Genomic DNA, 16494 nt, shown 5'->3' on the forward strand with positions numbered 1-16494 from the left:
CCTCACAGAAGGCCACACCGCCAGCTTTGCGCTGTCGCCCTGCGCAGCCGTCTGAAGCACAGCAGCCAGCACGAAAGGGGGAGTGGGAAAGGGTGGCTCTTCTGCCATCGCTGCCTGGAAAAGGCTGCCACCTCGACTCCACCTGGTTCAGCCAGCACCCATCAAAACACACGCAGTTGCACCTCAAAACTCAGTAATTTTGTCGCTGTTGCAAAGAAAAATCTACATTTAAGGCAACGCTCAAACTACTTTCCGCGTCCTGAGAAAACACTTATTCCCCATTGCTTATTAGCATTAGGGATGCTCTAATTAATGCACATAATCTCAGGAGTGATGGAGACAAGCGTATCGGGGGAGTTATCAACTTTAAGGTTCGTGCAGCTGAGGACAGCTGCTGTTACATCAGGGTGGGCAGGAGGAACTAGAGATGTGCAACCCAGCCCCAAACCAAAGGCTGCTACCGTACATTATAAAGGAAGATAAACAGGGGGTCAGGGCTGTTTCATTTTTAAAGTGGGAAAATGCATCTACTGCGGATAACTGCGCTCAAAATGAAGGCATGGAAAGGATGGCTTAAGAGTGAGCCTTTTCAGGGCTAAGACACTGTCTCCGGGCTTAAACCAGCAGACAGCAATTCCCTACGGGGCAGCGGTTTAGTAGCCATACACAAAAGCAGCAAAGGCCTTCCCGGTCCCAGCGGAGGGGAATGAGCACTCCCAAATCCACTGTCAGCTCTTTGTTTGAAGATCAGGAGTGAGAATAAATGACTGAACAGGTCAGAGATCTCAATTCCTCCCGGCTTGCCCCATTTATGATCTGGAGAGGGATGCAGGTGAACGTAAGACCTTTTTGCATGGTGCTGTTTCTGTATAAAATGCGATTTCATTCTCCACGACACACAAAGCAGCTCCTTTCACCAACATTAGCTCTACTTCAACAAAACATCTTTGTATTTCAAGTACTGTTCACCTCGAGGTCTCAAGAGCATCCCCTCGCCCCTGTCAAAGAGGCCAGGAGCTGAGTTTGTGTCACCAATGAGAACGGGCACTGGGAGGGGAAGGACAGGGAAGAGAAACACGGGGAGACTGACTCACTCCTGTAGCTCATTTACTTCCCAGATGAATCCAGCAATCCTATTTCTTCCCCACCCCCTTTCATCCTACACTCAGGCCCAATTCCCCAGAGGAGGGAAGGCTCAGATCCGAGCAGCGCAAGCCTGATCATCAAAAGCCAGCTGAGCAAAATGAATTTACTGACCATGGCAAAACACAATGAGGAGGGCTGGAAACACCGACGACTACCGCCTCTCCTCCTACCCCTCCGCTCAGCGACCCTGCTGGCACCAGGAGTTTGAAGGACACGCAAATCCCCAGCTCAGGGTAAATTTTGGGCTGAGAGTCAAGCGAAGACTTTTGGTGTTCTCCAGCATTGGCAGCGGTAGGGAAAATGTGTGTCTGCTGCAGCGCCTGCCAGCCTAGCCCCCTTGCTTCTCCCTTCCTCTTGTCAGCCACTGATAGGAGGGTTGCTCATTGCACTGTCCACAGGGGAGACCTGTTGGCCATCCGAGGAGCGGCGTAGGCACAGACAACGGAGGCAGCTGTTTGTTCGCCTCGCCAGAGAGCGGCTCTGAACAAAAAGCTGGGAGTGGAAAATGGGGCTGGGAGTGGTAAAAGGGCTTATGTCTGTTTCTACGGGGAACATGAGCAAGGAGAGGGGAAAAAAATAATAATTCCAACCAGAAGCCTTCAGGAAAAAAAAAAGCCCCAAGCAAAGAACCTAGATTTGAAAGGAGAGAGAGAGAGGGAAGTATGTTAAAGAAACATTTATAATTTAAAAATTATCAAGAACCTTGTGTATATAGACCCACTTTGCTGATTAGCCATCTCTCACCCCACCACCTCTTCACATGGCACTGCTGCACCCAGAACTACGCATTTGCATTTTGATACATAAAGAAAATATAATAAACTTACCTTATGAATGGAAAAATATATTTTAAAAAATTGTCAGATCACATGCTGTTTTGTGGTCCTCTTTCTCAACTAAAGCACTTTCAAGCACAGAAATAGTCTACTTGGATAATTTGAGGGAACCGATATTTTCTGCCCAAAGATTAGGAGTTAGAGGCCATGAAAATCCTTATTATAAAGAAAAGATATCTCAGTTTAAACTGAGATATGAGTTTCTTCGGAATTGCTAGAAGAACTGAAAATAAATCAGGCACAGAAACATTCCACCAAGTATCAGGAACAGTTTCCTGATAGTAAGATGTATTAGCAAGTGGAAAAAGTCTCCCCTCAGGGAAGCACCGAAAGTACAAGGCCTGAATTACTTTAAAACTCCAGAGTTTATGTCTAGTTGAGAAAAGACTTAAACACAATAAGGCTGCATGGTCCTCCAGGGAAGGGAAAACGATGCCTGCTTTAGTGCTAGTCAGCTCTGATTTCTGTGATTAATCCTCTCTACCTGTTTTTGAGCTCCTCGCTTTGGACAACAGCACTATCGCATCTCTGAATCGAGACTGCCGAAGAACAGGTGAACAACTGGGAATATCTCAGAGCCTGGTCAGTCGTGACTGCTGGCCCTCAGAGTCCGGTCTTGCTGCGTGCTAAGCAATACCATCAAAGGGAACAAAGTGTGTGAGCATGCAATTTAGAAAAGATATTTATTATACCAGCACCTAGAGATCAATCAAGATCAAGGCGCTGTATGGAGTGTCCAGCCATCCCTGCCTTGGAGAGCTTACGGTCTGAGCAGTGGTGAGTTAACTCCCTGTCCTGTCAGAGGGCACCGTGGCTTTCGTTCATCCAGTTGTAGAAAGAATTTTGAGAGTCAAAAACCATACCAGACAAACGCTGTTCCTCCCAAGATCAAAACACATTGCAACACCCAGCAGTTTTGGTCCTTTTGGCAGCAACTGAAGACAATGCAGGCAATGGGTTAATTTGTAAGCGGAGATTTTTTTTTTAATTAAACAGAACTATTTATATATATACAAAACCCAGAAAATATTGCACCATTAAAAAAAGGACATTTTACATCTAATCATCTGTTAAACACACCTTGCCCTCCCTGCATTGTAGTATATATACAGATTCACAGCAACTGTTGGACATGAACAGGCAACCCGTGCTTTCAGACACCACGGAAATCTGCTGGTCCACACACATCCCATAGAAAACACCTTTACCCTTTCAACCCTTGCCCTCCTTTAGGGAACATATCCATCACGTTGTCGTCTCGGTGGCATTCAGGACCAATCATCTCAAGTTGCTCAGATGTAAGGACAAATTAAAAACAAAAGGCTTTGGGAACTTCTCAGTCACGATTTGTTTTGGGCTTGGTCGGCACAGTTTTCTGGGAAAGTCTCTTACGTGTTGGGGCTCAGTCCCCAGAACCCGAGCGTGGAAGCTCTGGAGCGAACCATTTGTGTCCCTATCCAGAGAGAGGGGCATTCCAGTGTAGTTTCTTCTTTGACAATTGCAATCCAAGGACTAAGACTTCTCAACCCCTGAGAGCGTCTTCAGTAAGCCACAGCCCCAGGGTCCCGAGGGATGCTAAAAAGTACATCCGCTTTGGCGTTGATAAAATGCGTGGCGAGGAGGGAGAAGACCAGAATGGCAATGCCCACAACCAAAGTGATTATCTAGGGAGGGATGAGAAATACTTAGCGTTGTCGTAACAAAGACAGACCTGCAGCATCTCACAGAATTTGTACCCGGTGGGGTCTCTGTCACAGAGACCAGCTCTCACTCCTCAGGCACTATGCACGTTAAAATAAAAACAAACCCTGAGGACCTTACAGTCTTAGACAAAAGGAACAGTGACTGCCAAGCAGGCTCAGATCAGCTTTCTCTGCAGTTATCAACCGCGCACACAGATGTTTAAGAGAAAAGGCAGGAAAGCTATATGACTGATAAAGGAGAATATATCACGTGTCAAAGTCACTGGAGTAGTCCACATAGTTTGCAAAGAATTTAGCAAGCATTTAATGGGACGCTTTGGCTACTCCTGAATGAACTGTCATATCCCCCCGTAAGGAACTGTAAATGCCTTCAACAAGCACAGCTGCTGGCAGAATCAACATCTGTCAATAACCTTTGCATAACTGAGATTACCTCCTGCTCATCGTGTTTCCTGAAGCTTAACTGCCTGACCAGTCTAAGGCCTCACTGGGTTCCTTGCTGTCAACCCTTCTTGCACGTAGGACTATTGTTCCCAATTTCCCCTGGTTATCACAGAACAGCCTCCATCCACTGGCCAGGCACTCCTGTGCTGCTACAGCTCCCACAACGTTTTCCATCAGCACTTCAGGGATGGCTGGGCTCAAAACGTGCATCTCAAGGGTACCACTACCCACCAGGTTGTGGCACAGGGCAAGAGACACGGGCAGGGCATTGTGCTTGCCTGACAGAGCTAAAAAGGTCCAGTGCCACACAAATAAGTTACTCATAGTGCAAATAACCATCAGAAAGATGCAACAATTGCCTGGGCTTGCATGGCCTTTGGGTGGCTTACCGCTGGAAATGATGACAAGAAGGCTCTGGAGCTGTCTTGGCAGGGCGCACAACTTCATTAACAGCTAACCAGAGGGCAGCCAGGCCCAAAGGGACCGCACACTTAACACGTATTTTGCTGGCACTTCAGCTGCATCACACCCAGCTAAAGGCTGCTTCGAATCTGAGACACTGAACCAGCAACAGCTCTCACTTGTGAAGCCTTGTACAAAGGTTATTTCTGTGCTGGCACGAGGGCATTCAAACAGCAGCAAGGCAGGTCTGGGCTGCACAGCGGGCAAGCCACCCCAACAGCCCGATTCACTGGTCTGGCCTCCTGTACATGGGGAGAAGGTTAAGACTCCTGTCACTTGAATCTTTTATTCACAGACCTCAGCCTGCTCACGGGATTCTTGATTATTCCGTTCTGTCTCAGCCTCAGCGACTAGGTTATTACCCCCCAAATGGCTGGAGGTGGCAGGGTTATCACCAGCGATACACTCTTGGTTATCCCATTTGCAAGGCCCAGAGCCTGGCTTCTTAACTGGGAAGCTCACCTACGATAACAGCACGCGATCTAACAAACTCTGAACTGTTTCTCCAGCCGTCAGATGTTATTCAAAGACCTTTGGATTTGGCCTCGTCACATTTTTTTCCTCTTTCTTTTTCACACAAGCACAAACTCACCTCTAGCTCCTTGCTGGCTACCAGAAATATCCGGGCGCGGATCTCCTTCCACCGACTCTCTGTCCACGTGGAATACTCTGTAGATCCCCACTGCCTCAGCTCAAAGGCAGGAGAGAGTGCTTTGCTTAGGTGAACAGTTGACCGAACACAGTAGGGGACTCGTGTTGTCGAGTTAGGGTCCAGAGAACCCTGCACCCAGGCATAATCATACAGCTGCAACGAAAACAGGGCAGTAAGACCCAGCAGAGCACGAGCAAATAACCAGACTGTGCCCTTGTTCTGGAATCTTGCCTCTCTTTGGAAGGAGGTAGAGGGTTTTACTGAGGGTTCTCACTGCAAGGGGATCCTTTCACACAATCCTCCTCTGCCCTTGGGCTTCAAAATGCTTCCTTATTGAAGGAGTTGAATGAATTCTCCCACGTGTGATTATGGGAAGTAGAAAGCATTCCTAACCAGCTTCCCTCAAAAGCAGAAAACCGGCAAACTAGACAACAGATGTGTTCTTGTCCCACCCCACTCTGACGGCACTTACTTCTTTCTCAGCGTTTGGTGTTTTATCAGGGTTCAAACACTCTTCCTTGGTGAGGTTAACAACAGTGCCCGTGAGGTTGGCCAGAACATAGTGCACAAGATAGGTGGTGTTCACAGGGCTGGAAACAGCGACGTAGTGCTGGGGAACATCACCTGGAACAGTCAGAGAAATGGGATTGACGGGGAGATTGCCAGAAGCAGACAGCGTTACTGTGGAGCTTTAGAAAGCTGCCAGGTAACATATGGGGTCAAACCCATCCCCACGTTCTTCCCTGTGTTGCTCTTACCAAGAATCCCTTTTAGGTCAGGCTTAATGATGGACTGAAACCAGGAATTGTTCATTTTAATCAGAAACCCATACAGCATTCGAGTGACCTGGAAAGAGATGGAAATTGGTTTATACAAAGAAGAGAGAGCAAAGCATCTTAATAGCTACACCTCTCAAGACTATTTGGCTGGTGGATGTTTTCCACTCCAGGGACTCAAGAGCACAGGAAAGGAGTCACAACTTTATATGATACAGGGCTGAGCTGTGAAAGCTGGGTTTGATTCCACATCTGTTGACTCCTTAGCTGATCCCTGTGGCACTGATTGCCATTTCACCTGTTTCCTCTTCTGCTTTGTGGAACAAGGATAAAGGAGCTCTGTTTGCAGAAGGCTCATGGAGCTTAATGTCTGCCTTGAGAGGCAAGGAACTAGAGAAGGGTGAAAAGTTTTTCATTCAGCCGTGGTGGGGAACGCGAGAAGGGGGGAGAGGCAAAGCCCTCACGGAGACAGACAGGACAGCATGCTGTGTAAACACACATAAACAGAGACAGAAGGGAAGTACGTGAGGGCTCATCATAGATGCCAGGGACACAATTCCATCTGCTCGTACCGTTTTTGGATCTGCCTGAATAGCAGAGGTGTTGTTGGCTCCCCCTGCAAGCCGGTAGAGAGCACGGGCGACCACTGTGGCAACTTCTGCCAGGGACTGCAAAGGAAGAGCGCTCGGTGTTAATCAAGATAGGCAGACACAGCAAAACAAGGAAGAGCAAGCCAGAACCTACACATCCATCGAAATGCTTACATCGTGCTAGCATCTGAGTGCCTTTTGCCGTTGTAACTGTACCAAGTACTCTCATTTCTTTCTGCCTTCTTTGAAAACGGCTTTCCCCCTCTCCCCGTGATCCCACTTGCGATCTGTCCCTGCCCAAAGCCCCACCCATCCCAGACACAGCAGCTAAAGAAAATGCGGAGTAAGAACCTTGGCTGTGTCTGTGACATACTCCAAGGTCTCCTCGGGGCTAAGCCCCTCGGGGTATTGCATCCGGATGTTCTCTGGAGTGTCGTACATGCTCTGGTAGTATCTGAAAAGAAGAAGGCAAACAGAGGTTGGGGAGGGGCAGAAAGAAACCACAGGGCATGGAATTCAATTCAGAGTGTGCCTAAAGCAAACAGTGGGAGCAGTCTCCTGGGAGCAGAGATATAGCCCTGCCAAAGCACTGCCCTGCCACACGCTCCTTAAACCATTTAATGAGGCTTTATAATTAACTTGGCCCTTCCACAGCTTCTCCCATCTGAGGATCTCCAAGCAATTTACAAGCTGTGATTAGCTTTCCAGTGGGCAACTGCCCAATCTATTAAATGGGTAGAGAAACTGAGGCAAGGACAACCCATGCAGAAGGTCTCATGGGAAGAGAGCTTTTAACGCACATCATGCTAGTGGATTTTATTAATGCCTTATCTTGAAGGCAGTGAAGAATTCCAAGTGAACTCTACGAGAGATTTACACCCAAGTGTCTGTAGTACACACAGCTGCACTGGGAATTGGGCTGAAAGCCCACTGCATGGGCTACGCATCTGATATTCCCAGACAATGTGGGACCGATCCCCCCAGTCTGAAGATGGTCACGCACCCAGGAGGCGTGCTTTCCTTCACCTCAGCTTTTCCTGCACCTTCAAAGCAGCGCAGACAGAGCTGAAAGGGAAAAAAGGGAAGCTACTTCCCCTTTATTATGCCACAGATTCTCGGTAACAGTAAGGAACGGTAGAAGATGAAGGCAAGGAGACAATTTGAAGAGTTTGGATGAAGGGGAAGGCAAAAAGAGAAAGTGAAAAGGGGATGTCTGTCCTCTACCCTACATCCCCATTTCCAAAGTTGAAGAGGAACAGGGGATCCCCACGGAACACGCTGTATTAGGGTCATGTAGGGTGAACCAAAGTGCCCTTTTCCAATGCCTGGGGCTTTCTGCCATCACAAACAGAAAGCTATATTAAAAAAAAAAAAAAAAAAAAAGGCAGCTAGCTTCTGGAAGAACAGATGAGGCTTAGGCACGCTCAGTTGCCATTTGCTCACCTCTGGCTCCCAGCCAGCTGTGGGGAACATTTTCTGTACAAAACTGGATTTCTTTCGGTTGTCAGAATAATTATGTTGCGCTTGTTCAATTACATGGCACACGTTTGCTCCTCCGCTCCCCCCGGACTGCCGCTCTACATGTATGTTCGGCAGCACGCTGCTGGCAGAGGAGTTGCAGGAGCTCGGGCTGCCCTCTGCTGGCTCTGCTGCCTTTGGCCAAGGGCCAGCCTGTGCTGTCCACCTCGGAGGAGTACCTGTTCTGGAAGGCAGCCTGGTGGTCAGTTAGGACCACTCCGGGGATGTGCCGGGCCCGAAGGAAGCGCTGGAAGGAAGATGGAGGAAGAGGCTGCGAATATCCAGCTTCCTGCAAAGTTACATTTGCTCCCACGCTGCTATTACTCAGAATATCGAGCAGGTTTCTAACCTGGAAACGAGAAGAGAAAACAGCACTGTTCCGCTCTTCTTTTGGATGTGCAATTTCTCTGGGAAGTTTAACATCCTGATCATTTGTAGCATGCCAAAGATCCCACAGCATTTTGGGTAGGTGAGCAACTACAGATTGCTTTCAATCACCTGTGTTTGAACAGATTCATTCATCCAAGAGACGGGGTCTGTATGCATCCATAAAACGGAGCCGTTCCTTAGAGCCACCTGCAAGGGAAAAATACAACAAAACACCATCTTAAGCACATACTAGGACAGCACTGAATCTTCTGGAGCAGGGAAGTCCAGATGAGGAAAAAAACAACAGAAGTAGTAGAAGGCTGGCTAGGAAAACTACAGCTAAATTATCACAGAAAAATAAGGAATAAAAAGGTCCCCTAACTTCTCTCTCACCTGATTCAACTCCACAAATGAATGAATGTTGTCCAAACGGAGAGGAAACTTGTCTTTTTCCATATCATACACCATTCGTGAACTGCCAATATAATCAAAGGTCTCCTGCAAAAGAAAAAAAATAAATCACACATGAACCGCGTGGATAGCTGCCTGGCACAACCAGCAGCACCATTTGAGAAGCTGAGGTGGAAAAAAAACAAGAATTCAAGGGCCAGCTACTGCACCAAGTATTTCTGAAGGTCTGCGTAGCCTTGCACGCACCAAAGGAGCTATTACATTGTGCCTGGATCCAGGGACAAAGGTATTGCAGGCAGGGACGTGGCAAAGGACAAAAATGAAGGCAAACAGCAAAAACTCAGGGGACAGCTATTGGATTCCACAAGCAAGAAAGGCACAAAGCTTATGTGAGTACCTACAAGTCGCAAGGTACTGCAAGTGAGTAACAGCAGAGGGACGCTACTCCACCCTCCACTCTGGCACACACCTTCCTCTTCGTTTTCGGGAGAGCAGAATAGGAGGTCAGGGAAGAGGGCAATCCTCCATTCCAGGAGTTAAAGACATGAAGCTCTCCCAAAAGGAGGGGTATCTGTTTCTCCGGAAAAAGCGGGATTGAAGGCAAGATGACAGAAACGAGTTTGTCAAGAGAACTGCAAGAGGCTGAGCTTTGCTTGGGCATGAATAGATGCCCTGAAGAAGAGAATTTCCGTGACAGAAAAGGACAGCGAAGTCAGCCAGCCACCAGACTTTCCTCTTGACTAATTTACAGCCAAGTCTTATCACTCCTCTTACATCCTGGGAGCGCGACAGAGAATGTCCATTCCATCGTGCTGTATGCTGGCCTCCCCAGGGAAATTCTGACTAGGGATGTATGTGCTGGGGAGGGTGAATGAAGGGAATCACATGGCCACAGCATGGGGCTGTGGGAGCCAGTTTCACAAAGCCGCACAAAAGAAGCCATCAATGTAGATGCCTTCAGGGGAACATCAGCTGTTGGCCATCAGTCCCTCCTCCACAAGCTTGTTCTGCTTTTCCACAGCTGCCAGCTCCAGTGCTGGGCTCTCAGAAGTGAACTACATTTCGCTGCTGTCAACACATATATTTTTAATCTAGCTTTTTCTGGGCTTCACTTCAGGATTTAAAGCCCAGCCATTGCAATTCATCCTGAACGGGGCAGGGAGGCAGAGAACAGACAGACAGAGAGGAACACTGGGAAGAGACAGGAGGGAAAGCAAAGTTTGAGTTATTAGACCAGAATGAACGGTGGGGCAGAACATGGGCTGCCCCACTGGAAGCCCCATCTGCTGTCGTTATCCCAATGCAATTAAGATCCTGTTCTCACTGGGGGAGCAGAGAGAACTATGGTGTGGGGACGCAGATAAACGACTGCACAAAGACTAGGAAAAAGTTCATTTGCAGGGAGCCGAGGGCTGATTTGCTGTCTTGGAACAAGCCAAATGGTGGAGTGATGCTGCTGCTCTTACCCCTTGGAAGAAGGTGAACATTATATTTCTTTGTAGCAAATGAACATCTGACGCTTTATGAAGAGCTTCAGCAGCAGCCAAGTGGGTCACAAAAGAGGAGACGGCACTCTCTGCCCCGGGTGCAATGTTCCAGAAGAAGGAATGGCTGTCAATCTGTAAGCATGAACAGCAGGCGTAAGAATTTTGCAAACAGACAGACGAGTACTGCACTGGGAAAGCAAATCTGTCACCCCTCTCTTACCCCACTCACCCTACTGATAAGGGAAGAACCAAAGCACCCTGCCTAATGGAACTTCAAATACCAGATGAGTAATTTTTGCAGTCCTGAGGCCTCAGAGCACTGCCAACACCCCTCAGCCCTGACCTGAAAATTAACGCTATCAGGTGTGCTGCAGTTTCACTGTTAGCACCAACATGCAGCGTGTGCCTCCGTGCTGGTCACAAAATGGAGTTTTGAACTCGTATCTCTGGAGGGCGGAAAATGATTGTAAAACAGACTGCTAGACAGGGAAGTGAACTTCTTTCTCAGCTCTGACATTGACTCACTGCTTGACACACACCAAAATCTCCACGTGATTCATTTGCTCCCATCGATATAGACAAGCGAACCATGCTCTCTCTCCCTCTTCAACGTGTTTCAAGCATGTGAAGTATTTTAGGAAAGCATGTCACACACCCTAATTATTTCTACTCGTCTGGTTCCATAAAGACTTCCCATCCCCGAGAAAAATGCTGAAAAAAGTCTCACATAGTAATACAGACAGAAACAAAACCCACATGTCCTTTTCTTGAAACAATACGCAAACCCACCAACTAAAAGGCTCCTACCAGTAGAACCACAATAGCCAGTCAAATCTAAAAGGTCTGGAACATGGGAAGAAATGAAAATATATAAGGGGAGTATATTCTCATTAGACTCAAAGCTCGTATCTTCCCAGAATCCTTCCAGCCACCCTCTCTGCAAAGCAATATTAAGGAGATACCTACTCGTGTAGCGACAATGATAACTTCCTGCTCGCGATCGACTTTTCCAGAGGAATTGATAGGTTGCAAGGTGCTCCACACATTGTAATCAAGAAGCGGATCACATACGGTCTCTAGGAAGCAGAAACAACATTGCTTGAGCTGAGATTACAGCAGAGAGAAGTGAGAAGTGATCTTTCTGGTCAGCTGGAGCTCACCAGCGGTCCTATCACAACAGCAAACTTGTGCCCAGCTGGGGGAAAGTCTTGGCTCCAGGGAAGTCACCGACAAAACATTCACCAGGACCAGGATTCCCATTCAGGTACACACAGCCTAATGTAGTAGTAATATCAGAGCCATTCTCGATGATCTACGTAGCAGGTATTAGGCGTCTTTCTCAGCCAGCATTTCTACGTATTTTCCAAACCGATGGCAAACATACCCCCAAATTCCTTACCACTTGAATTGTTTCTTTTGAAAAGGCTCAGCCGGGAAGCAAGCCTTTGAGGAAACTTTATAATCTTCTCTCTTTTGCAAAACTGTATTTTGCTAGGATTTTTACCACCAGACTTATCAAGACAAGGAGAGACGAATCTGCTCACCTGGATTAATGCTGAACGTGTTTTGGATGGAGTTGCGTCTCATGCATGTAACAGTGCTGGTGACAGCATGCATGTGGGAAAAAAGCTGCATGGCACACAGAGGGTACTCAGGGCCAGATCCATCACGAGGGACATTATGGTCTTGATAACACTGGACAGAAATAAAAATTATCACAAAACTTAGCGTTTCTCTAATAGCGTGGTGTGCTGCCTATAAAATTGGACCATACGTTTTTCCTGTAGGTTTTGACATCTAAGCTGAGTTACCTCAACTTCTGCCCCCCTTCGTGAGCTGGGTGGCAGTTCCCCTCTCCCACTCGTTGAAGAAGTTAAGTACCTGCTTAATAACTTGAGTCTCGTTGGCATCTTCAAGTAGAAAAATCGGGAAGTCAAAATCCTCATATGAAAGCCCACTCCCCACAGGATTCCACACAGTCGTATTGCAGTGTGCATATTGAGGGCCGTAATCTTTGGAATAGACACCTGGAAACAGAAAGAAATGGGCAAATCTGAGCCTGTGAGAGGATAACAGCCTGCGGGAAAGGTAGGGCCTGCTGGGAAAATAGCAGCAGATACCGAATGAGCACCATTACGGGCTAGGGAACCAGCTGACAAAGCTTAGAGAGATGGAGCTGGTCACTGCATGCGGCAGAGTGGCAGAGACGGAGCGCCGTGCCGCGCAGGGAGAATAAGAAACGTGCGTGCTCAAAGCCATCACACGCCAGGCGGCTGGCAGGAGCACTCGGTGAGCATTTATCACATGCTGAGAGAGCGGAGGAGGCACACAGAGCAACATTACACTTCAAAAGGAGGAACACACAAACCAGCGTTTTCTGAGCCCATCATGTGCTGGAAATACCCCTAAGGCATCCATAACGTGCCAATTGTTTTACCACCTAGATCCTGCGCAAACGACACGAAGGCAGAGAGACAACAAATGCCAGCACACCGCTCGTATCTCAGGAGTTTACGCGGCACCCTTCACGGCCGAGAAGGAAGTTTTGTGCAAACCACAGAAGGTAGTTTCTCCCCACAAACTGAAAGATAGCAAACTCGCTGCATGAAATAAACAGCGAAATGAAAACCTAACTGAAACCTCCCGGCGAAGTCAGGGAGGCAGAATGGAATGAAAAAAGTAACTGGCCCAAAAAGAGAGGTTAACACATGCTCCACGCAATCTACAGAAATGGAAGCTTTAATGAGCAGGCGGGGAAAAAGTACAAGTTTCACGCCTGAAAGAAAAAGATGTTGCAGCAAACCTTGGCCAGGCTTAACACTTCAGCGACTTAACACTGTTTTAGCCAGCTTATCCAACAGTCTTCCCCCAAACATCAGTCCCAGCCCTTGCTCAGAACTGATGAGATTCCAGATCAGACCAGTTACTTCAAAAGGAATTATCGAGCACGTTAGCTCGGGCACAATTTTGACACGAAAGCGAAGCTACAATTTCATGTGGCCTTGACAGTTCTTGCTTTGACCTTACAACGGAAAGGAACTCCTCCTCCTCCTCCTCCCAGCAAGAAAAAAAGACTTCACATTTCCTTACCAAACCCGTCATTGGGGCACTTCAAACCAGGAGAGAACCCCTGGGGAGGGTTAGGTTTGGCAATGGACACGGCAAGGCCTGACACTCGGGAGGTTCCCTTCAGCTGCATCAGTACCTTCCTGGAGCAGAGAAAGGAATGAAACTGTGAATTCGCTAGCGAAGGGTTACAATCCAAGAAATGCCATTGCTGACATACTACACAAGCACGTGGTTACGCTTATGATCAGAATAATCAACGCGTTCCTTCCTGCTCGTCTTCTCTGAAGCCCATAAAATGGCGACAAACAGAACATTTCAACCACTTCTTTCCTGCTCTGCCCAGGAGATGCGACAAACGTTAGCCGCCTTGTTTAACGAACTTCAGGCACGGCTACAGCAATGAACGTGGCGTAAGAAAATGCACAGTGCAGAGCTCTAACAACAACCAAACTATCTATTTATGAAGAAATAATTCCAGGCAGTAAAACACAGCCAAAACATACACCGTCCACCCTCACTGTGCTTTGGAGCAGCGCAGTCAGGGCTGATTTTGCCATCTCTCACTTGAAAAAATCAGACTGCTCGTCCCCAAATTAGGGCCCCCCATCGGTCTTGTGGGCACGCCTGGGGAAGATAAGAAGTGCTGACCTGTTGAAAAGGTTCCCGTCCAGCAATATCATGTAGGGTGGGTGGGGGCCATCAGCAAGAACCCAGTTGAGGTCCTCCTCCTTCTCAACCACGTGGATCACTCCCGTGTCCCCGCTGATGGAGGCTGCAGAAAGAGAAAGCGCCCTTGGTGTCTCACCGTGATCCCTTCGCACCCCAACAACCCCAAACCGGGAGGGCTGCATGGCTAAGAGAGCTTTCAGAAGAGGACGGGAGGAAGCAATGTGGTAAAGTGGCACCATTTCGCTGGAACAGGACAGAAAAAGGAACGGCTTTTAGAAGAAGAAAAAAAAAAACAGTGAACAGCACAGTTCAAAAAGTAACAGAAATAAGCACCCAAGCCTTGAAAGCACCTTTTGTTTAAGCCCCCTAAAGCACCGAAGGAACTTCAGCTATCTAAGCGTTACAAGTCTCCTGTGACTGGAGGAAATTAGGCACGACCCGGGAGGAAACTGAGGCCCAGGGACAGAAAATCGTGCAGAGAAGACAGGACCCGAGTTGAGGACCCCAGTCACAGAAGCAGCTTCGTGCTGACCATCATCGAAGGTTGCAAATTCCGAAACGGAGAGCTCAGAGGCAGCTCAGCGTGAGGCCCAGAGGAGCACGAGGTGACAGAGGCAAAAGATCAGGGCAGCGCAGGGGACCGGCAGCCGAGCAGGTCCGCCTGCTCGTCATTTCACCCCATCCCAAGAAAACGAAGCCCTTTCCTAAGTCTCTACCGATAAAAACAACCCCCACAGCTCGAAAAAGCAGCCGTCGTTACTCACTGCCCAGGGCTGGGACAGCAGGATCGCGTGCTGGTGTCTGCACTACCGCCAGGCTCACGTCAGAGGGCAGAAGAGCCGGGGAGCCCGCACCCCGCGGTGTTATCGGGCGGACTGAGCGCAGCTGTGCTGCGCTGCCCTGCCGTGGCAGCCGCCGCAACCTCTGCCGCAGGGAGCGGCTCGCTAAGGAAGCGAAATTCAAGCGCAGATTAACAAATCCCTGACTCAGGGCTTGCCCTTTCCGCAAGGGAAACAGCTGCTCTTCTCCAGCAAAGGAGCGCCGTTCGAATTGGGCTCCCTTACCTTCCTCCTCGTTCCCAGCAGCCCTACCTCCTGCGCCTTCACGGCACAAAAACCATACAAAGGCAACAAATGTTGCACAAGCAGCTAAACCGAACCCTCCGGGCCCTTCGTATGCCGCTTCGTTGGTTCTTTACTCCCTGCCCGTTTCTCTAGGAGCCTGTGAATTCGGCAGGGCTCACGGCTTTGCCTCCTACCCGGGGCGCTGGCTGGGCAAGGACCAGCCTGCTTGGTGAACCGGCTTTGTCCTGCACACGACCAGCTGCACGTGCTGAAAACGTCGCTCTCTGCCTAGCCACGGGTTTTCGGGGCCTAGGAAACGCAGACCTTCTAAGGTCTCTACCCCTCAATTTGGCCGAAACAGGTTCAGCGTTACCGGAGTGGGACTGGAAAAGCCAGCAAGCAGCGCTAGGAAGGCGGACGGTGCTGAACTAGGCAGGCCAGCAGCGCTGTACCCCGTCCCTCGGGGCACGGCTCCCCCCCCCCCCCCCCAGGAGCAGCTCCGGGGCTCTACTCACACTGGCAGCCGATCTGGTGGGTGGCGTTCAGGAGGCGAACGCACGGCGCCGTCTTGTTCAGGGGGATGTAGATCTTCCTCTCCACGGAGTTCCCCTGGCAGGAGCCTGGGGGAGAAGGCAGAGCCCAGCCTCAGAGAGGGGCAAACCGGGGGCTCCCCGCACCTCCAGGTGCTCCCCCCAGCTAAAAGGGGGGCGGGGGGGGGGGGGGAGAGATGAACCCCTGCCCAGCTTGGAGGGAAAGGCCGGGGGCTCCCAGGGCCCCATCTCCTGGGGGGAGGACCCCAGATCCTGGGGGAGGGGGGAACCCCAGATCCCTGGGGGGGGGGGGGGGGAACCCCAGATCCCGGGGGGGGGGAGGGGGAACCCCAGAACCCGGGGGGGGGGGGGAACCCCAGATCCCGGCGGGGGGGGGGCGGGGAACCCCAGATCCCTGGGAGGGAGGGGGACACGACCGAGGTGGGGACCCCCAGCTCCCGGGGGAGGGAACGGGAGGACGGACGGGACCCCAGATCCCGGACGGGGAGACACGGGGGGGTTCCCCAGATCCCCGGGGGGGGGCAGGGAGCGGGAACCCCAGAGCCCTTTGGGGGAGGGGGGACCCCAGATCCGGGGGGGGGGAACCCAGCCCGGCCCAACCCTTCTCCCCAGCAACCTCACCCGCCGCCAGCACGGCGAGGAGCAGCCCCCGCAGCGGCCCGCACCAGGCCGGGAGCCGAGGGCTCCCCGCAGCGGCCGCCATCCCCCGCCTGCCCCGAGCCCTCCCCGCCGCCATCTTCCCGGCTC

At 50.0% G+C, this 16494-nt stretch overlaps 1 protein-coding gene across 1 annotated transcript; it reads right to left on the minus strand.

Moving 5' to 3' along the window:
* Positions 1-2944: 2944 nt before the first annotated feature.
* Positions 2945-16492, minus strand: NCSTN (nicastrin). The gene is made up of 17 exons (XM_040539047.1): positions 16369-16492; positions 15712-15816; positions 14112-14235; positions 13485-13603; positions 12276-12421; positions 11939-12089; positions 11361-11470; positions 10374-10526; positions 8890-8994; positions 8626-8703; positions 8307-8476; positions 6961-7063; positions 6592-6687; positions 6002-6089; positions 5716-5867; positions 5184-5396; positions 2945-3646 (listed from the first exon to the last, which is right to left on the minus strand). Exons 1-17 carry the CDS (start codon positions 16481-16483, stop codon positions 3524-3526), a joined length of 2151 nt encoding a protein of 716 aa, XP_040394981.1. The 5' UTR covers positions 16484-16492; the 3' UTR covers positions 2945-3523.
* Positions 16493-16494: the final 2 nt, after the last annotated feature.

Source organism: Cygnus olor, chromosome 28 (genome assembly GCF_009769625.2).
Source record: "Cygnus olor isolate bCygOlo1 chromosome 28, bCygOlo1.pri.v2, whole genome shotgun sequence".
Lineage (NCBI taxonomy): Eukaryota > Metazoa > Chordata > Aves > Anseriformes > Anatidae > Cygnus > Cygnus olor.